We start from the raw sequence: 20,325 nt of genomic DNA, 5'->3' as shown, positions 1-20,325 counted from the left end.
GGAACGGTCCTCTCCCCTTTTCTTTTCACATTGTATACATCTGACTTCACCTACAGGACTCCAACATGTCATATGCAGAAATATTCTGATGACACAGCTGTGGTGGCTTGTGTGAGGGGAGGGGACGAGACAGAGTACAGGGCAGTTATCAAGGAGTTCACCAACTGGAGCAGGTGCAACGGGCTGGTATTGAACACCAGCAAAACAAAGGAAATGATAGTTGATGCAGCGTATAGAAGGGGACAAAGCAGATTGTTCTTCCTGAGAAGACTGAAATCTGTTGATGTTTGTAGCGATGTGCTTTTCCTTTTTATCAATCTGTTGTGGTCAGTGCTCTATTATTTGCTGTTGTGTGTTGGGGGAACAGCCTGTCTGTTAGGGACAGTAACAGACTGGACAAATTTGTCAGGAAGTGCGTGTCAGTGATGGGGAGGGAGGCGGCCTCTGTGGGTGAACTGGTGGAGTGTAGGTTGAGGTGTATTATGAATTCCGTTATTAACAACAAATCCCATCCTCTACACGACACTGTGGTGCTCAGAAAAGCAACCGCAGTGACAGATTCCTCTCCAAAAGATGCAGGACTGACAGGTATAGAAGATCATTTGTCCCGGCCGCCATGAGATTGTTTAATGCTTCTTGTTAATGTAGTTTTACTTCCATGTGTTTTTATATTTGTCTTATTTATTGGTATTTTATTGTATGGATGAATTGTGTATGTATGTATGCTCTCGGGCAGATGAATTTCCCCTTATAGGGGATGAATAAAGTATTTATCTATATCTTGAATGATTGCTTGTCAGTTTGTAGGGATGGGTATTGATAAGATTCCACTTATCGATCCGATTCCTTATCGATTCCCTTATCAATACCTCTTATGAATTTTCTGTGTACTAAAAGTAGACTTTACAGGTTTTCTTTGTCAACTTCTTCTTCTTTGTCTTTCGGCTGTTCCCGTTAGGGGTCGCCACAGCAGATCAATCATTTCCATCTCACCCTGTCCTCTGTATCTTCCTCTGTCACACCAACCACCTGCATGTCCTCCCTCAGCACATCCATGAACCTCCTCTTTGGCCTCCCTCTTCTCCTCCTGCCTGGTGGCTCCATCCTCAGCATCCTTCTCCCTATATACCCTGGGTCCCTCCTCTGCACATGTCCAAACCATCTCAATCTCGCCTCTCTGACTTTGTCTCCAAACCGTCCCACCTGAGCTGTCCCTCTGATATGCTCATTCCTAATCTTGTCCATTCTTGTCACTCCCAAAGAGAATCTCAACATCTTCAGCTCTGCCACCTGTCTTTTTGTTAGTGCCACCGTCTCTAAGCCATCCAACATAGCTGGTCTCACTACTGTCTTGTAAACTTTCCCTTCACTCTTGCTGATATTCTTCGGTCACAAATCACTCCTGTCACCTTTCTCCACCCACTCCACCCTGCCTGCACTCTCTTCTTCACCTCTCTACCACACTCTCCATTACTTTGAACAGTTGACCCCAATATTTAAACTCATCTACTTTCACACCACTTCTACTCCTTGTATCTGCACTATTCCACTGGGCTCCCTCTCATTCACACACATGTACTCAGTCTTGCTTCTACGGACTTTCATTCCCCTTCTCTCCAAAGCATATCTCCACTTCTCCAGACTAGACTCAACTTGCTCTCTACTCTCACTACAGATCACAGTGTCATCTGCAAACATCATAGTCTATGGCAGGGGTGGGCAATTAATTTTTACAAGGGGCCACATAGGGAACCTGAATTATGTCCGAGGGCCACACCATCGATAACTCGGCTGTCTCCATTACAAATAATTACCTATTTAGTAGCTTTTATGGGTAATTTTTATTCTTGTAATAATATGTAAATATGTAAATATACCTAAATAAGCCTCTCTAATGATTTGCAACACACAAGCTTGACATTTTTAATATATGTAATAATAATGACAGACCTCATGAGGGCCGGACAGAGACATGCAAAGGGCCGCATGTGGCCCCCGGGCCGCAGTTTGCCCAGGTCTGGTCTATGGGGACTCCTGTCTGATCTCATCTGTCAACCTGTCCATCACCACTGCAAACAAGAAAGGACTCAGAGCTGATCCTTGGTGTAATCCCACCTCCACCTTGAATGAGTCTGTCATTCCGACTACGCATCTCACCGCTGTCACACTATTCTTGTACATGTCCTGCACTACCCTAACATACTTCTCTGCCACTCCAGACTTCCTCATACAATACCACAACTCTTCTCTTGGCACCCTATCATAAGCTTTTTCTAAGTCCACAAACACACAATGTAACTCTTTCTGTCCTTCTCTGTACTTTTCCAACAGTATTCTCAGAGCAAACATTGCATCTGTAGTGCTCTTTCTCGGCATGAAACCATATTGCTGCTCACAGATCTTCACCTGTTTTCTAAGCCTAGCTTCTACTACTCTTTCCCATAACTTCATGCTGTGGCTTGATCAGCTTTATGCCTCTGTAGTTACTGCAGCTCTGCACATCACCCTTGTTCTTGAAAATAGGAACCAGCACACTTCGTCTCCACTCCTCAGGCATCCTCTCACTTTCTAAGATTTTATTAAACAATCTGGTTAGAAACTCTACTGCCATCTCTCATAGACATTTCCATGCCTCCATTGGAATGTCATCTGGACCAACTGCCTTTCCACTCTTCATCCTCTTCACAGCAGCCCTCACTTCTTCCTTGCTAATCTCTTTTACTTCCTGATTTACTCTCACCACATCATTCAGCCTTTTCTCTCGCTCATTTTTTTTATTCATCAACTCTTCAAAATATTCCCTCCACCTTCTCAGCACACACTCCTCACTTGTCAGCACATTACCATGTGCATCTTTTACCACCCTAACCTGCTGCACATCCTTTCCAGCTCTGTCCCTTTGTCTGGCCAATCGGTACAAGTCCTTTTCTCCTTCCTTACTATTCAGCTTCTTGTACAGCTCGCAATATTCCTTTTCCTTCACTTTTGCCACTTCTCTTTTCACCTTACGCCGCATCTCCTTGTACTTCTGTCTACTTTCTTCATCTCTCCGACTATCCCAAAACTTTTTCGCCAACCTGTTTCTCGTTATGCTTTCCTGGACCTCTTCATTCCACCACCAAGTCTCCTTGTCTTCCTTCCACTGTCCAGATGTCATACCCAGTACTGCCCTAGCTGTCTCCCTCACCACATCTGCAGTACTTTCAGTTGTCCAAAATTGCTTCCCCTCCAACTAGTGCTTCTCTCACCTGCTCGCTAAATTTCACACAACAGTCTTCCTCCTTCAGCTTCCACTATCTGATCCTTTGTTGAGCTCTCACTGTCTTCTTCTTCTTTACCTCTAAAGTCATCCTACAAACAACCATCCTATGCTGTCTAACGACACTCTCTCCTGCCACCACCTTACAGTCTGTGATTTATTTTAGCTTGTATCTCCTATAAAGAATGTAGTCCACCTGTGTGCACCTTCCTCCACTCTTATATGTTACCCTGTGCTCCTCCCTTTTCTTAATGTAGGTGTTCACCACAGCCATTCCATCCTTTTTGCAAAATCAACTACCATCTGTCCTTCCCCATTCCTATCCTTGATACCATATCTACCCATTACTTCCTCATCACCTCTGTTCCCTTCACCAACATGCCCATTGAAGTCTGCTCCTATCACCACTCTTTCATGCTTGGGCACACTCTCCACCACCTCATCTAACACACTCCAGAAATCTTCTTTCTCCTTCATCTCACAACCTACCTGTGGGGCATATGCACTGATGATATTCATCATCACCCCTTCAATTTCCAACTTCACACTCATCACCCTGTCAAACACATCGCTTAATCTCCAACACACTTTTAACATACTCTTCCTTTAAAATGACCCCCAACACCATTTCTCTTCCTGTCCTCACCATGGTACAACAACTTGTACCCACCGCCGATGCTCCTGCTCTTGCTTCCCTTCCACTTGGTCTCTTGCACACACAATATGTCTACCTTTCTCCTCTCCATCATATCAGCCAGCTCTCTCCCTTTACCAGTCATACTACCAACATTCAATGTCCCCACTCTCATTTCCACCCTTCTAGTTTTCTACTTCTCCCGCTGTTCGTGGCAACGTTTTCCTCTTCTTCTTCGTCGTCTTCGCCCAGCAGTAGCCCAATGTCCACCGGCACCCTGTTGGGCAATAGCACCGGTGGCGGACGTTGTTAACCCGGGCCACGACCGATCCGGTATGGGAATTCGATTCTGAGTCTGCATAGTTGAGTTGGCTTGTTTTACGCCGGATGCCCTTCCTGACGCACCCTCCTCATTATCCGGCTTGGGACCGGCACTCAGAATGTACTGGCTGCACACACCCATGTGGCTGAGTTATGTTTATAAATGTAACTATTAAATTCATTCTAGCATTTTTCTAACATTTAAATTCTCTCTAAATATTTTACTTGTCGAAATTATTATTATTTTAAGTAGTATTAGTAGTTGTAGTAAAAAAAGTCTTCAAAACTGGACCTTTAATCCAGGGGTGTTGTGGGGGAGGGGGGCACATCCCTCCCCCACGCCCCCATTCCATCTAGATTCGCCCCTGCTTTGGCGTTTCAGCACAAAGAATGGATAACATTTATTTATTTATGCAGAAAACATGACCAGATTTACAGGTAAGAAAGTTTTATTGCGTTTTCACATCATGTGGTCCTCAGAAAGAGAGTTTAGGTGCATTTGAGTGGAAAATAGTGTTAGTTGTTGACACGTCGCGGAGGATCTGTTGTGTGGGCCGCTGAAGAGGAGGTACTGCTGGCCCACCACCACCAGAGGGCGCCCTGCTTGGAGTGCGGGCTCCAAGCACGAGAAGGCGCCAGACCCAGAAGAAATCACAGCTGTCACTCATCCTCTGCACCAGCTGTCACTCGTTATCATCACTACCATAAAAGCCGGACTGCAACTCCACCTCCCCGCCGAGAAATCGACTACCAGAACCAAGGTAATTTCTCTGCTGACTAATACGCTGTCTAACTTTGTTCTGTGTGCAGTCGCATTCCTGTGAAGACCCAGAAGAGGGACAAACAGGAGCTGCACGAGTGTGTGTGATTTGGAGGTGGAGGTGCTCCCTCCTAACGGTATCTGGACTATAGATTACTGAGTGTGCGGACTCACACTCACACATCATATTTCTGCTTTCTGCCAGCAGTACCAGGGTCGACAGTCGAAGACAGAGGCCACCTGGGGACTCGGGACTTGGCGGCTCCGGTGTTCTTCAGGACGTGGTGGTGGAAGCCGTGTGGGACGCGGCTTCTCTCTCGTCGGGCCGTCTTCTATCTTCGAGCCTGCCAACACTTCACCTGGTGTTTATTGACTGTGAAATTAAGACACGTTTCGTTGTGTAATATCACATTAAATTGTTACCTTTTGGCTTACTCATTGTCCGTTCATTTGCGCCCCTGTTGTGGGTCCGTGCTACGACACCTTCCCACAGGATTTCTCGGCCATCGTCATGGACTCCGAGGGGCGTCAACTCCAGCTTGAACGGCCAATGGAAGAGCCAGGAGCGCAGGCGTCAGCGGAGGCGGGTTGATTGAGCTGCAGCAGATCTTAACCGCCTTCAAGGCCCGGTTAGAATTTGTGACCGAGCAGAGTGTCCTCCTTATCGGAGGGTGGAGGCTCTCACCGCCAGGGTGGAAGCGCGCGATCAGGGCGCTGCTGCAGCCACTCCTCTGGCTGGTCCTGGGCCCGTATTAGACGTTCCACTGGTCGTTCAACGAACCCCCCACCGTCCCCTGAAGCATACATAAGCCCTCCGGACCAACCGTACGGGGGCTGTGTCGAGACGTGCGCGGACTTCCTCATGCAGTGTTCGCTCGTCTTTTCAACAGGCGCCCGTCATGTACGCATCAGACCTAGCCGGGTGGCTTATGTTATTAATTTGCTTCGAGGAGAGGCCGCGCATGGGCTACGGCGCTTTGGGAGCAGAATTCACGGCTCCTAACGTCTTATACTGGGTTTGTACGGGAATTCAACAAGTGTTTGATCATCCCAACAGAGGCGAGACCGCTTCGAACGTGCTGCTGTCGATGAGACAGGGGCGCCGTAGCGCAGCCGAGTATGCAGTCGGCTTCCGCATCGCGGCAGCGAGGTCCGGCTGGAATAACGTTGCGCTCCGCGCCGCCTTTGTAAATGGACTGTCCCCGGTCCTCAAGGAGCACCTACTGGCCAAGGAGGAACCGCGGGAATTTGACGGGCTGATCGATTTGGTTATACGTTTAGACAACCGTTTAAGCGACATCGTCGGGAGCAGGGCCGGAGGCATGACCGGGCACGAGTCGTCCATCCCCCCTTCCGGTTCCGACAAGGTGACGTCGTCCCCACGCTTCACTGCCAGAGAGCTCCGTGTGGCTACAGCTTCCCCCTGCTGAGAGGCTAGGGACACGAGTAGGGCCAAATTAAAGTCAAACATCAGACAAAGGAGGCTGGCCCACGGGAGTGTGTTCGTCTGCGGCTCTTGCGAGCACATGCAGAAGGACTGCCCTTAAAAACGGTCAAACTACAACGCCCGTCCTTAGAAACTGGGCTTAAGGGTGGGTCATACCGCACGCGGGAAAACCCCGCAAATCTGCACGAATCCCAGTAACAATCCTTGTGGGGATTTAACCCTTCAGCCCCAGCACTGATAGACACAGGTCTGAAAGGGAATCTGCTGGACGCAGATGGGTAAAGGAAGTAGTGCTCCCTCTGGTGCTCTGCCGGCACCATTGCAGGTGCGAGCACTAGATGGCACCCTGCTTCCTTAATCACACATCGACACACCAGTGACTTGGTTGTGTCTGGGAATCACAGGGAGGAGATAGTGTTCATGTAACACCTTTACCTCCGAGTGATTTTGGGCTTTCCATGGATGGTGAAGCACAATCCCCGGATTGATTGGCCGTCTTGGGTTGTGACGCAGTGAGCAAAACCTGCCACCGGGAGTGCTTAGGATCCTCGGTTCCTCCCGGCACTACGGCTAATGAGGAGGTCAAGTTCCCCCCAATCTTTCGGCGGTGCCAAAGGAGTACCACGATCTTGCTGACGTTTTCAGCAAAGATCTGGCACTCACTCTTCCCCCGCACCGACCGTATGATTGTGCCATCGATTTGGTCCCGGGCACTGAGTACCCGTCCAGCAGGCTGTACAACCTCTCACGTCCGGAACGCGAATCAATGGAGACCTACATCCGGGACTCCTTAGCTGCCGGGCTGATCCGGAACTCCACCTCCCCGATGGGTGCTGGTTTCTTTTTTGTGGGCAAGAAAGACGGCGGACTCCGTCCATGCATTGATTACAGAGGGCTGAACGAGATCACGGTTCGCAACCGATACCCGTTACCTCTGTTAGATTCAGTGAACACGCCCCTGCATGGAGCCCAAATTTTCACAAAATTGGATCTTAGAAACGCGTACCACCTGGTTCGGATCCGGAAGGGAGACGAATGGAAGACGGCATTCAACACCCCGTTAGGTCATTTTGAGTACCTGGTCATGCCGTTCGGCCTCACTAACGCCCCCGCGACGTTCCAAGCTTTGGTAAATGACGTCTTGCGGGACTTCCTGCATCGGTTCGTCTTCATATATCTGGACGATATACTCATCTTTTCCCCGGACCCTGAGACCCATGTCCAGCATGTACGTCAGGTCCTACAGCGGTTGTTGGAGAACCGGCTGTTTGTGAAGGGCGAGAAGTGCGAGTTCCACTGCACTTCTTTGTCCTTCCTGGGGTTCATCATCTCCTCCAACTCCGTCGCCCCTGATCCGGCTAAGGTTGCGGCGGTGAGAGATTGGCCCCAACCAACAAGCCGCAGGAAACTACAGCAGTTCCTAGGCTTGCAAATTTCTACAGGAGGTTCATTAAAGGTTACAGTCAGGTAGTTAGCACCCTGACTGCCCTGACCTCCACCAAGGTCCCCTTTGCCTGGTCGGATCAGTGCGAAGCCGCGTTCCAGGAGTTGAAACGCCGGTTCTCGACTGCACCAGTTCTGGTGCAGCCTGATCCTGATCGCCAGTACATAGTAGAGGTGGACGCCTCTGACTCAGGGATAGGAGCCGTGCTGTCCCAGAGCGTGGAGGCTGATAAAGTCCTCCATCCTTGTGCCTTTTATTCCCGCAGGTTGACCCCAGCTGAACGGAACTATGACGTTGGCAATCGGGAACTTTCTTGCGGTGAAGGAGGCTCTTGAAGAGTGGAGACACCTGCTGGAGGGGGCATCGTTGCCCTTCACGGTTTCACTGACCATCGGAACCTGGAGTACATCCGGACCGCCAAGCGGCTGAACCCCAGGCAAGCCCGCTGGTCTCCTGTTCTTCGGGCGCTTTGACTTCCAGATCACGTATCGCCCCGGGACCAAGAACCAAAAACCAGATGCATTGTCCCAGGTACACGAAGAAGAAGCCAAAGCGGGGCTGTCGAACCCCACCGAGACCATCATCCCCGAGTCCACTGTCGTGGCCACCCTCACCTGGGACGTGGAGAAGACCGTCCGGGAGGCCCTGACAAGGAGCCCGGACCCGGGGGACTGGCCCCAAGAACAGACTGTACGTCCCACCAGAGGCAAGAGCTGCCGTATTGGACTTCTGTCACGGGCCCAAGCTCTCCTGTCATCCCGGAGTGCGTAGGACCGTGGCCGTAGTCCAGCAGCGCTTCTGGTGGACGTCCCTGGAAACCGACGTCCGGGACTACGTCCAGGCCTGTACCATCTGCGCCAGGGGCAAGGCAGACCATCGGAGGACGACGGGGACTCCTCCAGCCCCTGCCGGTGCCTCATCGCCCCTGGTCTCACATCGGCCTGGACTTCATCACGGGCCTCCCGCCATCCCAGGGCAACACCGTTATTCTCACGATAGTGGACCGGTTCTCCAAGGCGGCCCACTTCGTAGCCCTCCCGAAGCTCCCGACAGCCCAGGAGACGGCAGACCTTCTGGTCCACCACGTCATGCGGCTGCATGGGATACCATCGGACATTGTATCAGATCGTGGTCCCCAGTTCTCTTCGCAGGTGTGGAAGAGTTTCTGTAAGGAGCTGGGGGCCACCGTGAGTCTCTCGTCCGGGTACCACCCCCAGACCAACGGCCAGGCAGAGCGGGCTAACCAGGAGTTGGAACAGGCCCTTCGCTGCGTCACCCTCCGCGCACCCGGCGGCCTGGAGTCACCATCTGGCCTGGATCGAGTATGCCCATAACAGCCAAGTCTCGTCTGCTACCGGCCCTCTCCCCTTTTGAGGCATGTTTGGGGTTCCAGCCCCCATTGTTCCCGCTGGTGGAGGGAGAGGTCGGTGTGCCCTCGGTCCAGGCCCACCTCAGGAGGTGCCGCCGGGTGTGGCGGACCGCCCGCTCTGCCCTGTTTAAAAGCTCCGGACGAGGGCCAAGACCCATGCGGACCGCCGACGTTCCCCGGCCCAACATACCAGCCCGGGCAGGAGGTGTGGCTCTCGACCAGGACATCCCTTTGTGTGTCGACTCCCCAAAAACTAAGGACAGATTCATCGGACCCTTTCGTATCCTCAAGAACATCAACCGCCGCAGTGAAGCTTCAACTCCCGGCTTCACTGCGGATTCACCCTGTCTTTCATGTTTCCCGTCTCCAAACCACACCACACCTCGCCCGCTGTACTCCGGGACCTACGCCGCCTCCTGCCCGGCTCATTGCGGGAGCCTGCCTGGACAGTCCGCAGGCTCCTGGACGTCCGTCGTAAGGGCCGGGGGTTCCAATATCTGGTGGACTGGGAGGGGGTATGGCACTGAAAGAACGCTCCTGGGGAAGAGGAGCTTCATCCTGGACCCGGCCCTCTGGCCGAATTCTACAACAAGACATCCGGACAAGCCTGGGCGTAACGCCAGGAGGCGCCCGTTGAGGGGGGGGGGTTCCGTTGTGTGGGCCGCTGAGAGGAGGTACTGCTGGCCCACCCCCACCAGAGGGCGCCCTGCTTGGAGTGCGGGCTCCAAGCACGAGAGGGCGCCAGACCCAGAAGAAGTCACAGCTGTCACTCATCCTCTGCACCAGCTGTCACTCGTTATCATCACTACCATAAAAGCCGGACTGCAACTCCACCTCCCCGCCGAGAGAATCGACTACCAGAACCAAGGTAATTTCTCTGCTGAAATACGCTGTCTAACTTTGTTCTGTGTGCAGTCGCATTCCTGTGAAGACCCAGAAGAGGGACAAACAGGAGCTGCACGAGTGTGTGTGATTTGGAGGTGGAGGTGCTCCCTCCTAACGGTATCTGGACTATAGATTACTGAGTGTGCGGACTCACACTCACACATCTATTTCTGCTTTCTGCCAGCAGTACCAGGGTCGACAGTCGAAGACAGAGGCCACCTGGGGACTCGGGACTTGGCGGCTCCGGGTTCTTCAGGCCGTTGGTGGTGGAAGCCGTGTGGGACGGGCTTCTCTCTCGTCGGGCGTCTTCTATCTTCGAGCCTGCCCACACTTCACCTGGTTGTTATTGACTGTGAAATTAAGACACGTTTCGTTGGTAATATCACAACATTAAAATTGTTACCTTTTGGCTTACTCATTGTCCGTTCATTTGCGCCCCCTGTTGTGGGTCCGTGCTACGACACCTTCCCAACAGGATCAGCTGTTTTTAACGAGACGATAGAGTGGCTCAGCTCTAAATAAAGGAGAAAAATAAAGCATAAAAATGTCTTTGTAAAGCTCAGTGCAGCTGTGCTGATCACCGTGCTTTAAGAGGTGAGAACGAGTCGAGCAGCTGCAAAAAACCGCGGATGAAAAGCTCACAGCTCGCTTAAAGTGGGCAGTTCAGTCGAACCCCGACCTCCTGCCACAGACCAAGTTTAATGCTGCTGTCGACCCACAATGCAAAAAATAATAGTACGCACAGTGACATGGAGAAAATAACTTTAATCTGATTACCATTTGAAAGATTAACGCGTTAGATTACTCGTTACAAAAAAGTGGTCAGATTAGAGTAACGCGTTACCGGCATCACTTAATATATGAATAAAAATAAATTTAAAAATTACAATTTGACTCATTTATGATGACGAACACTGAGCCATTAATTATTATGCAGAAAAAAATCAACACAAACGTGCTGAGATGTGAACCAGCTTCATGCTAACTTTAACATTGAAAATGCCATAGACATGCTAATGCGTTAACATCGGTCCCGTTTTTAAGTTATAAAATACATCTATCAACTGTTTCAGAAGACCATAACAGGTCGGTTTAACATAAAAATATTAAATATTACTCACAGACGTGCTCTTTAGGGTTTTAGCGGGGGAAATTAAGATAAAGCGAAATAAAACAATGAATCAATGAAGCAGTAGATCGAAGCACTGCTTCGATCTGCGAATCACTGCTTTGATTGGTTCAAGGTCCATAGCAAAGCCGCGCTGCAGAAAAGTTGATTACAGACCCGCTGCAGGTCTGTAATCAACCTAGAGAAATGATCATTTTCCTAACAAAACACCCCCAAAAACAATGGCCCATCTGAAGGACCGATAAAGGAATCATTAAGCAAAAAGGTTATTGATGTCAGTGGATTGAATCATTTCTTCTTTTTTTTTTATATGTTTATTCAGTTTTCTCTTAATACAACAAATACAACACAAATCAGAACACACACATCTGCTCAGCAACACACCAACAACTGCACATACATACATATACGCACACATATATACATATACGAGGTCTATTAGAAAAGAAACCGCCGTTTTTATTTTTTTAAAAAACTATATGAATTTGAATCACGTGCGATTACGTCAGACAAGCTTGAACCCTCGTGCGCATGCGTGAGTTTTTTCATGCCTGTCGGTTGCGTCATTCGCCTGCGGGCAGGCTTTGAGTGAGCACTGGTCCACCCCCCTTGTCGGAATTCCTTTGTCTGACTTCTTCCTGAGAGACTGGCGCTTTGCTTGATCAAATTTTTTTCTGAAACTAAGGCACATCCAAGTGGACACCATTCGAGAAATTCAGACGGTTTTCGGTGAAAATTTTAATAGCTGATGAGAGATTATGGAGTGTTACTGTCGCTTTAAGGACTGCCCACGGAGCTGGACAGCGCGCCGTGCCCCGAGCCACCGTCGTCAGCCTGTTTCGAGCTGAAAACCTCCAAATTTAAGCCTCTGTTGACCCAGGACGTCATGAGAGAACAGAGAAGTTTCAGAAGAGGTCGGAATCAGCAGTTTATCCGGACATTCCACTGTTAAAGGAGATTTTGTAATGAAAGACGTGCGGACGGATTCGCGCGTTGGCACCCAGCCGCTCATGGCGCGGCGCCACAGAGAAACATCTCCGTGTTGATAACCATTTGTAAGATTCAGCCGGCTTTCGATGGCTTTCAGTCGAGTGAGTATCCGAGAAATTGTTTAACAGCTGGGCATGTTCCAAGCTGTTCTGTAATGCTTCCAACGGAGGTGTTTTGCTGTGGCGCCGCGCGAATCTGGCAGCACATCTTTCATTACAAAATCTCCTTTAACAGTGGAATGTCCGGATAAACTGCTGATCCCGAGAACCTTCTGAAACTTCTCTGTTCTCTCATGACGTCCTGGGTCAACAGAGGCTTAAATTTGGAAGTTTTCAGCTCAAAACAGGCTGGCGACGGTGGCTCGGGGCGCGGCGCGCCGTCCGGCTCCGTGGGCAGTCCTTAAAGCGACAGTAACACTCCATAATCTCTCATCAGCCGTTAAAATTTTCACTGAAAACTGTCTGAATTTCTCGATTGGTGTCCACTTGGATGTGCCTTACAGTTTCTGAAAAAATTTTGATCAAGCAAAGCGCCAATCTCTCAGCAAGAAGTCAGACAAAGGAATTCCGACGAGGGGGTGGACCAGTGCTCATTCAAAGCCTGCACACAGGCGAATGACGCAACCGACAGGCGTGAAAAAACTCACACATGTGCATGAGGGTTCAAGGTTGTCTGATGTAATCGCACATGATTCAAATCCATATAGTTTTTGAAAAAATAAAAAGGTCGGTTTCTTTTCTAATAGACCTCGTATATAAATATACATGCGCATATGCATGCATACACACACACACCAAACGACACTGGCCCACGGGATGTTAAGATGGCATCTCAAACCCAGCAATAAATAAAACAGACAAAAGCATGGGACAAAATAGAAGAGACATTTCCCTCAAAATAGTCTAAAAGGGGTTTCCATATGAGATAAAATGTGTCAGTCTTGGCATGGCTCAAAGCTGTCAGAAAATCAAGTGGAATATGTTCCAGAATTAACTTTTTCCACCAGAAATAGTGGGAAGCCATGGAGATATCCACTGAAGGAGAATATTTTTCCTGGCGCAATAAGTTAAAATATTTTACAATTTACTTTTGTGTTTATTTTTGTTGCATTTATTAGGTAGACCAAGGAGAAGAGATAAAGGATCAAGTTCCAAATTAATTTTAATAATCTTTTGAATTTCAGTATTAATATCTTTCCAATATTTCAGGATTCTAGGGCACGACCAGAAACAGTGTGTGAGAGTTCCTTCTCGCAATGCACATTTTGGACATAGTGAAGAAGAGCTTGTTTTGAATTTGGACAGCCTGTTCGGGGCCATGTGTGATCTGTGCAACACTTTTAGCTGAAGAGCCCAAGAACGATTACAAATATTAATTTGTTTGGCTGCATTCCAAATAATGCCCCAGTTTTCTTCAGTTATGTCAATCATGATGATCTCTGAGACTCATGCTAAGGACATGGAGACCTGTGATGGCGGCGTGGACTCTGAGACTTGCACCGTCAACGTGGAGACTTGTGGCGTCGGCAGCGTGGACTCTGAGACTCATACTGATGACCTGGAGACTTGTGACGGCGTGGACTCTGAGATTCATCATTCCCGCCTCTTAATGTGTCTTTATTAGGTCGTTGCTTGTCCTCTCCAACCTTCAGATCCTTCTTCAGCCCCTTTCACACCAGGGTTGCTTCAAGTTGTGTCGGGCGTCGTCATGACGCTGCCGCCTGGAAGCAACTCAGTGCCGAGATGATGCAGCTCGACGCCACAACAGCGTGAGGGGCGCAAAGGAGGAAGCAAATCGGACGCCAAAAATTAAACATGTTTAATTTTGTTTGCGTCCTGTGTTTGACGCAGAAATTAAGTGGTTTCAGCATAAGTCAGAGCAACAGGACGGCACTCAGTGTGACTGGAAGCCACACCCTCACAAGATAATGTTACCCGACGCCATTTGATGATTCCTGCTGTGTTCCATTGTTCCCGAAGTATAAATCAGGCAGGATTGTTTTTATGCCGTGTTCACAATGCAGTAAAACTACACACTCAAAAAAGAGCACAGAAAAAATGCTGCTTCTCTCACAAATGTGTTTAAATAAAGTCCATAATAGTCCTGCTCACAGACTGATGCCAAAGACAGGACATGTCCACATCAAGTATAACTCCAGACATCTACATACAAGGTCTGTGAGAAAAGTATCCGACCTTTTTATTTTTTTCAAAAACCATATGGATTTGAATCACATGTGATTGCATCAGACAAGCTTGAACCTTCGTGCGCATGCGTGAGTTTTTTCACGCCTGTCGGTTGCGTCATTCGCCTGTGAGCAGGCTTTGAGTGAGCAGTGGTCCATCCCTCTCGTCAGATTTTTATTACGAATAAATGTCTGAACGATTTGGAGCTTTGCTGCATCAATTTTTTTCCAGAAACTGAGACCTCCAGGTAGACACTGTTCAGAAAATTAATATGGCTTTCAGGGACAATTTTGTGGGGATTATACAGATTAAGGAGTACTCCAGACGGTTTAAAGACCGCCCACAGCGTCTGAGAGCACGCCGCGCTCCGAGCGCCGGTCGACAGGCTCAAACCCTGCTGGAACAACCAGATCATTTCCAACGTGAAGGCTTTGTTGATCCGGTATGTTGTCTGACTAGCACAGGAATTGTGAAAAGACATGGACATCAGCACTTTTTCGGCACATTCCACTGTTACAGGAGTTTTTTTCATGGAAAGAAAAGCGGAGGGACGCGCCACGGAGCCGTTCATTACGCGGCACAAAACCACCTCCGTGTTGGTCTCACAGGACGGCTTTCAGGTGGATTTCCGATGGATTCTGGTTGTGTGATTATCCGAGAAATTGAGCATGAGTTGGACATGCCCCAACATGTCCTGTGAGGCTTCATCACGGCGTTGCTTTGCACCATGCGGCTCCACCGCGACGCGCGGAACTCCTCCGCACATCTGTCTCAGTGTGCCGAAAAGGTGCCAATGTCCATGTCTTTTCACAATTCCTGTGCTAGTCAGACGACATACCGGATCAAGACAGCGTCCAGTTTAGAAATGAACGGCACATTCCACTGTTACAGGAGTTTTTGTCACGGAAAGAGGAACGGAGTTCTGCGCGTTGTGGTGGAGCCGCATGGCACAAAGCAACGCCGTGATGAAGCCTCACAGGACATGTTGGGGCATGTCCAGCTCATGCTCAATTTCTTGGATAATCACACAACTGAAAAGCAACCGACAGCCGTCTGAACTGACTAACAAAATAAAACAAATGTATAATCTCTCATTATGCTTTGGTATATTAGAAATAGCAATTAGCATTTGAATCTATAATGCAGTTTATAAGTCATCAAAGTACTAATGTTATTCCATATATTTAAATTGCTTCAATACACAGAAATACATCTTCACCTTTGATAACTTACTTACAGACAGACATTCTGATAAGTTTTCTGAGGAGGAACACCAATATTGGACCACTTCTTTCCTTTACTAACGTGGGTCCTAGAGGTAGAGGTGGGCGGATCAATCCTAATATCAGTAATATTGATACCAATGCTGGTACTGATATTGAACGATCCACGTGTAAAAAGATCAATACTCAAGCTCTTTTTTCTCTCTCGCACACACTGACTGCTGCGCACGCAGATTCATCAAAGTCTGCTCTCTGTCTGTAAGAGCAGCGCTGTGTCACACAACACGGAGCAGCGCACCCTTGTGTTGTGGTTTGTCAGCCCTCAACCTCAGGAGATTTTGTTTTAAGTTGTGTTTAGTGATATTTTTTAAACAAAAATGTTGATTGTGATAATAAAGTATTTTGTTTGGCAAAATTCTATCCTAGGTCTTTTGGATCCTTTGGATCTATGAAGCTTAAATATGAAAAAGTATCGTTATCGATATCGGCAATACTGGGCCTGTATTTACTTGGTATCAGATCAATACCAAATTCCCGGTATCGTCCACCTCTACCAAGAGGAGTTCTTTTAGATGGCCGGGAACATGCCTGAACAGAATATGCCACTAGGGGGTGCATAAACACAACAAACAATAAACTGGCCGTTTTAACCCTATCCCCGACCCTGACCTCGCACTAACCCCGAACCTGACCTTGCTCTAACCCTGAACCTGACCTCGCTCTAACCCCGAACCTGACCTCGCGCTAACCCTGAACCTGAAAGGAATGTTTTTGTCTTGACTTTTGTTCCATACTCCTCAGAATAAGGTAAAGTACCTGAAGCTGACCTCACTCGAACCCTGAACCTGACCTTACCTTAACCCTGAACCTGACTTCACTCTAACCCTAAGCCTGACCTCACCCTAACCTTGACTTCACTCTATCCCTGAACCTGACCTTGTGATAACGTTGAACTGGACCTCACTCTAACCATGAGCCTGAAAGAAATGTTTTTCTCTTGACTTTTATTACGTCCTCCTCAGAATAAGGTGAAGTACCTGAAGCTGACCTCCACCCTGCTGCAGCAGGAGTTTGGAGGTGACATCCCCAATAGCGTGGAGGGGCTGGTCCGCCTGCCTGGAGTTGGACCTAAGATGGCCCACCTGGCTATGGACATCGCCTGGCATCAGGCATCTGGCATAGGTGGAGACCCATGCAATACCAACACCATCTACAGTCCTTCCTAAAACATCACGCACTCGCTCATCTTCAACCGCTTATCCGGGATCGGGTCACGGTGGCGACAGCTCCAGCAGGGGACCCAAGACTTCCCTTTCCAGGCCACATTGAGTACCTCTGACTGGGGGCTCCCGGGGCAAATTCAATTTATTCATTTTATACAGCGCCAACCCACAACAGTCGCCTAAAGGCACTTCACACAAAACAATTCAGAAAACAAAATAAAATTAATTAAAAGATTTAAAAAAGTAAAAAGCATAGTAACATACTATGCCAGTATGCTAGCCAAACGAAAGGCAAAATAAGTGCTATGTATACATTATATCACTTTTTGAATGAATGACTGAAATAAATCCACTTTTTCATGATATTCTAATTATATGTCCAGCACCTGTATGTATGTTCTGGGCTGCATCTAGTTCTGTTAACCTGATATTTCTTTTTTAAATTCTCCCATTTTTTCCATCCAGCTCTATTTCCTTTAGAAATGTCCTTGACTAATAATATCAGTCTGTCAGGACGTCAGGTTGTGTGTTACACATGTACATGTGTCTGTAGATATTTTACAACTTACTTCTTCTCATTTTCTGCCTCATTTTCTTATTAGGAGTCGAGTGTGTTCAGGGCTCCCTGTTTGTTTACTAAATACACACACGTGTTACAGACCTTGAAGTCCAACAACAGGGGGCGCTATTATCCAAAGATTAATGAACATACAAATTAACCTGCTTATCCTTTATCATGATTTTCTCCATTGTGAGATATAAAAGTGTCTTATCGTAGCGTTTGTGTGTATGTGCATTATAACGCCTCAGCGCACGAGCGAAGTTGCGATATTCTTCAGAACGACAACATACACAACATGCATCCAGCAGCAGACACGTTACTGTCATAGACAACTGCCTGTAAAGTTTTTGGCAAGTTATAACTTTCTAAACAGCATAATTTGTAATTAATGCTGCTTCATTTGTGCGGCTCTTTCGGCGCCATGTTTGTTTCTGTGGAGACAGCGCTAAGCTCCTCCTACCCCTCCAAACAGAGTGTACATCCAGATTCACCCCATTTGAAGGGGTTTGAAGCCCTCCGCCTACCCCTCCCCCTCGCTCCAAAAAGAGATTTGAGACACCCCTCTGTCTCTTGTGCCCGTGCAAAACGGAGGGAAAGGGGTAAGAGGAAGAATTGAGATTCAGCCTTTGTCAGTATGATGTATGACACATGAGCCTAGGCTAAGCATTAGCGGGACAAATTGATGCCAATGTCTCACTGGACCAAGAACCATCATTTCAGTCTTATCAGAGTTAAAATTAGGAAGTTTCTAGACATCCAGCTTCTCACTGATGCAAGGCAATCTTCTAAGGATTTTGTGTGAATGAGATTACCAGCAGTTGTCAGCATGTAGAACTGAGTATCATCAGCATAGCAAGGTAATTCCAAAATGCCACAAAATGTGCCCAAGGGGTGCTATATAAAGACACTGTGTCTTTATGACAGATTTCACTTAATTCTAAGCAACTCAACATCTGAAACCATCTCTAGTAAAAATAATCAATAAAACACACAAATGCTGCAACAAACATCTAATGCCGCGTTCACACCGGACGACACGTGAGCGACAGCGGCAACAGGTTGCTATGTAATCCCTATGGAAGGATGCGTTGTGGCACCACAAAAGTTCAAGCCACGTAGTGTGACGCGATGGACGCAAATTAAGTGACGTGAATGAAGCGATTTTGAGTGATTGGCGCATTTGTGGCGCGATATTGCGTCGCATCGCCCTCCTCCCCAAGTTGAAAAATCTGAACTTTTTCGTCTTGTCACGTCGCAATGACCAATCACGGACTGCATATGTAGTGACGTGGAGATGTTTGGAGTTTATACTTGATGTGGACATGTCCTGTCTCTGGCAGCCAGCCTGTGAGCAGGACTTGTCCTTTATTTCACAATTATGACAGAGTTTGAGGGAAGAGTGAACAGCTGCAGCGGCAGCCAGTTTTTTTGTTTTTTTTTTTCACGTGTGTGTGCAAACGAATCGTCCATGAAGATTATTTTATTTATTAACTACACAGATATATAATAAAACAAATGGTGACTGGTTTATAACACAATTATGACAGAGTTGGAGGGGAGAGCGAGCAGCAGCACCACAGCAGCAGCGGCAGGCAGTTTTTTTTTTTATTGTTCACATGTGTGCGCGCGAATGGGACAGGAGGTCCTCAGACTGGGTCCTGGAGAGGCGGAAGTACTGCTGAAAGCAGCCGTCATCCAGACGCAGATCCGGCAGCAAATGATGAATTTGAGGCGTTGCGTGGCGTGCGGTGTGAACGCGGCATAAAACTATTGTGAGTTTTACAGTAAACACACCCAATTATGTCATACAGACACAAATGAAATGGCCTGCTGGCTTCGTTTTCAACTTCATGACAAAAAAAAAAAACCTAAACGTGTGCTCTCACATGAACCACAGCCAGTTAAAAAATTATAATCTGCAAAAACTACGAGGTCTGTCAATAAAGTAACGGTCCTTTTTATTTTTTTCAAAAACAATATGGATTTCATTCATATGTTTTTACGTCAGACATGCTTGAACCCTCGTGCGCATGTGTGAGTTTTTCCACGCCTGTTGATTACATCATTCGCCTGTGAGCACGCCTTGGGAAGGAGTGGTCCCGCCCCTCGTCGGATTTTCATTGTCTGGAAATGGCGGAATGAAAAGGACTTTTTTCCATCAGAATTTTTTCAGAAGCTGTTAGAGACAGGCACCTGGAAACTATTCGAAAAATTTATCTGGCTTTCGGTGAAAATTTTACGGGCTTCACAGAGAATAAGGACTTTTACTACAGCTTTAAGGACGGTCGGCGTGCCGCGCTCCGAGCTGCGACGACGAGGCACAAACCACTGGATCATTTCTAAATGGATGGCTCTGTTGTGTGGGCCGCTGAAGAGGAGGTACTGCTGGCCCACCACCACAAGATGGCGCCCTGCTTGAAGTGTGGGCTTCAAGCACGAGAGGGCGTCGGAGCGACCAGGAGTGACAGCTGTCACTCATCATCCGTACCAGCTGTCACTCATCCACTACTCATCACCACCACCATAAAGGCCGGACTGCAACTCCACCTCCCCGCCGAGAAATCAACTACCAATCAGGTAATTTTCTCTGCTGACTTAAATTCGAGTATTAGTCTGATCTCTTTTTGCAGCCGTTTTCCTGGGACGGATACCCTGTCTGCGGAGTTGGCGTTTGGTGTGAACTGCGACGGCTTCGCCTCACACCCCACCCAGATAAGTGGTTAACTCAGGAGCTGCACGAGTGTGTGATTGGAGGTGGAGGTTCTCCCTCCTTTACTGAATACAGACTGTGGGATTACTGAGTGTGCGACCTCACACTCATCTGGACTGTCTCTGTTCTCTGCCAGCAGTACCGGGTCTGGCTGCTGAAGACAGCGGCCACCTGGGGCGCAGG

General features: G+C 48.1%; 1 protein-coding gene across 1 annotated transcript in view; it reads left to right on the top strand.

Moving 5' to 3' along the window:
• The window catches only part of LOC117526365 (endonuclease III-like protein 1), a 50,388-nt gene that overhangs the window by 24,558 nt on the left and 5,505 nt on the right, over positions 1 to 20,325 (top strand). Inside the window, 1 exon segment of the mRNA XM_034188427.1 lies at positions 16,670 to 16,829. Within this exon segment, the coding sequence (XP_034044318.1) occupies positions 16,670 to 16,829 (160 nt within the window).

The sequence above is a fragment of the Thalassophryne amazonica genome, chromosome 15 (assembly GCF_902500255.1).
Source record: "Thalassophryne amazonica chromosome 15, fThaAma1.1, whole genome shotgun sequence".
Taxonomy (NCBI): Eukaryota; Metazoa; Chordata; class Actinopteri; order Batrachoidiformes; family Batrachoididae; genus Thalassophryne; species Thalassophryne amazonica.
Note: the sequence above shows the minus strand (reverse complement) of the source record. Positions and strands in the feature narration are given on the sequence as shown.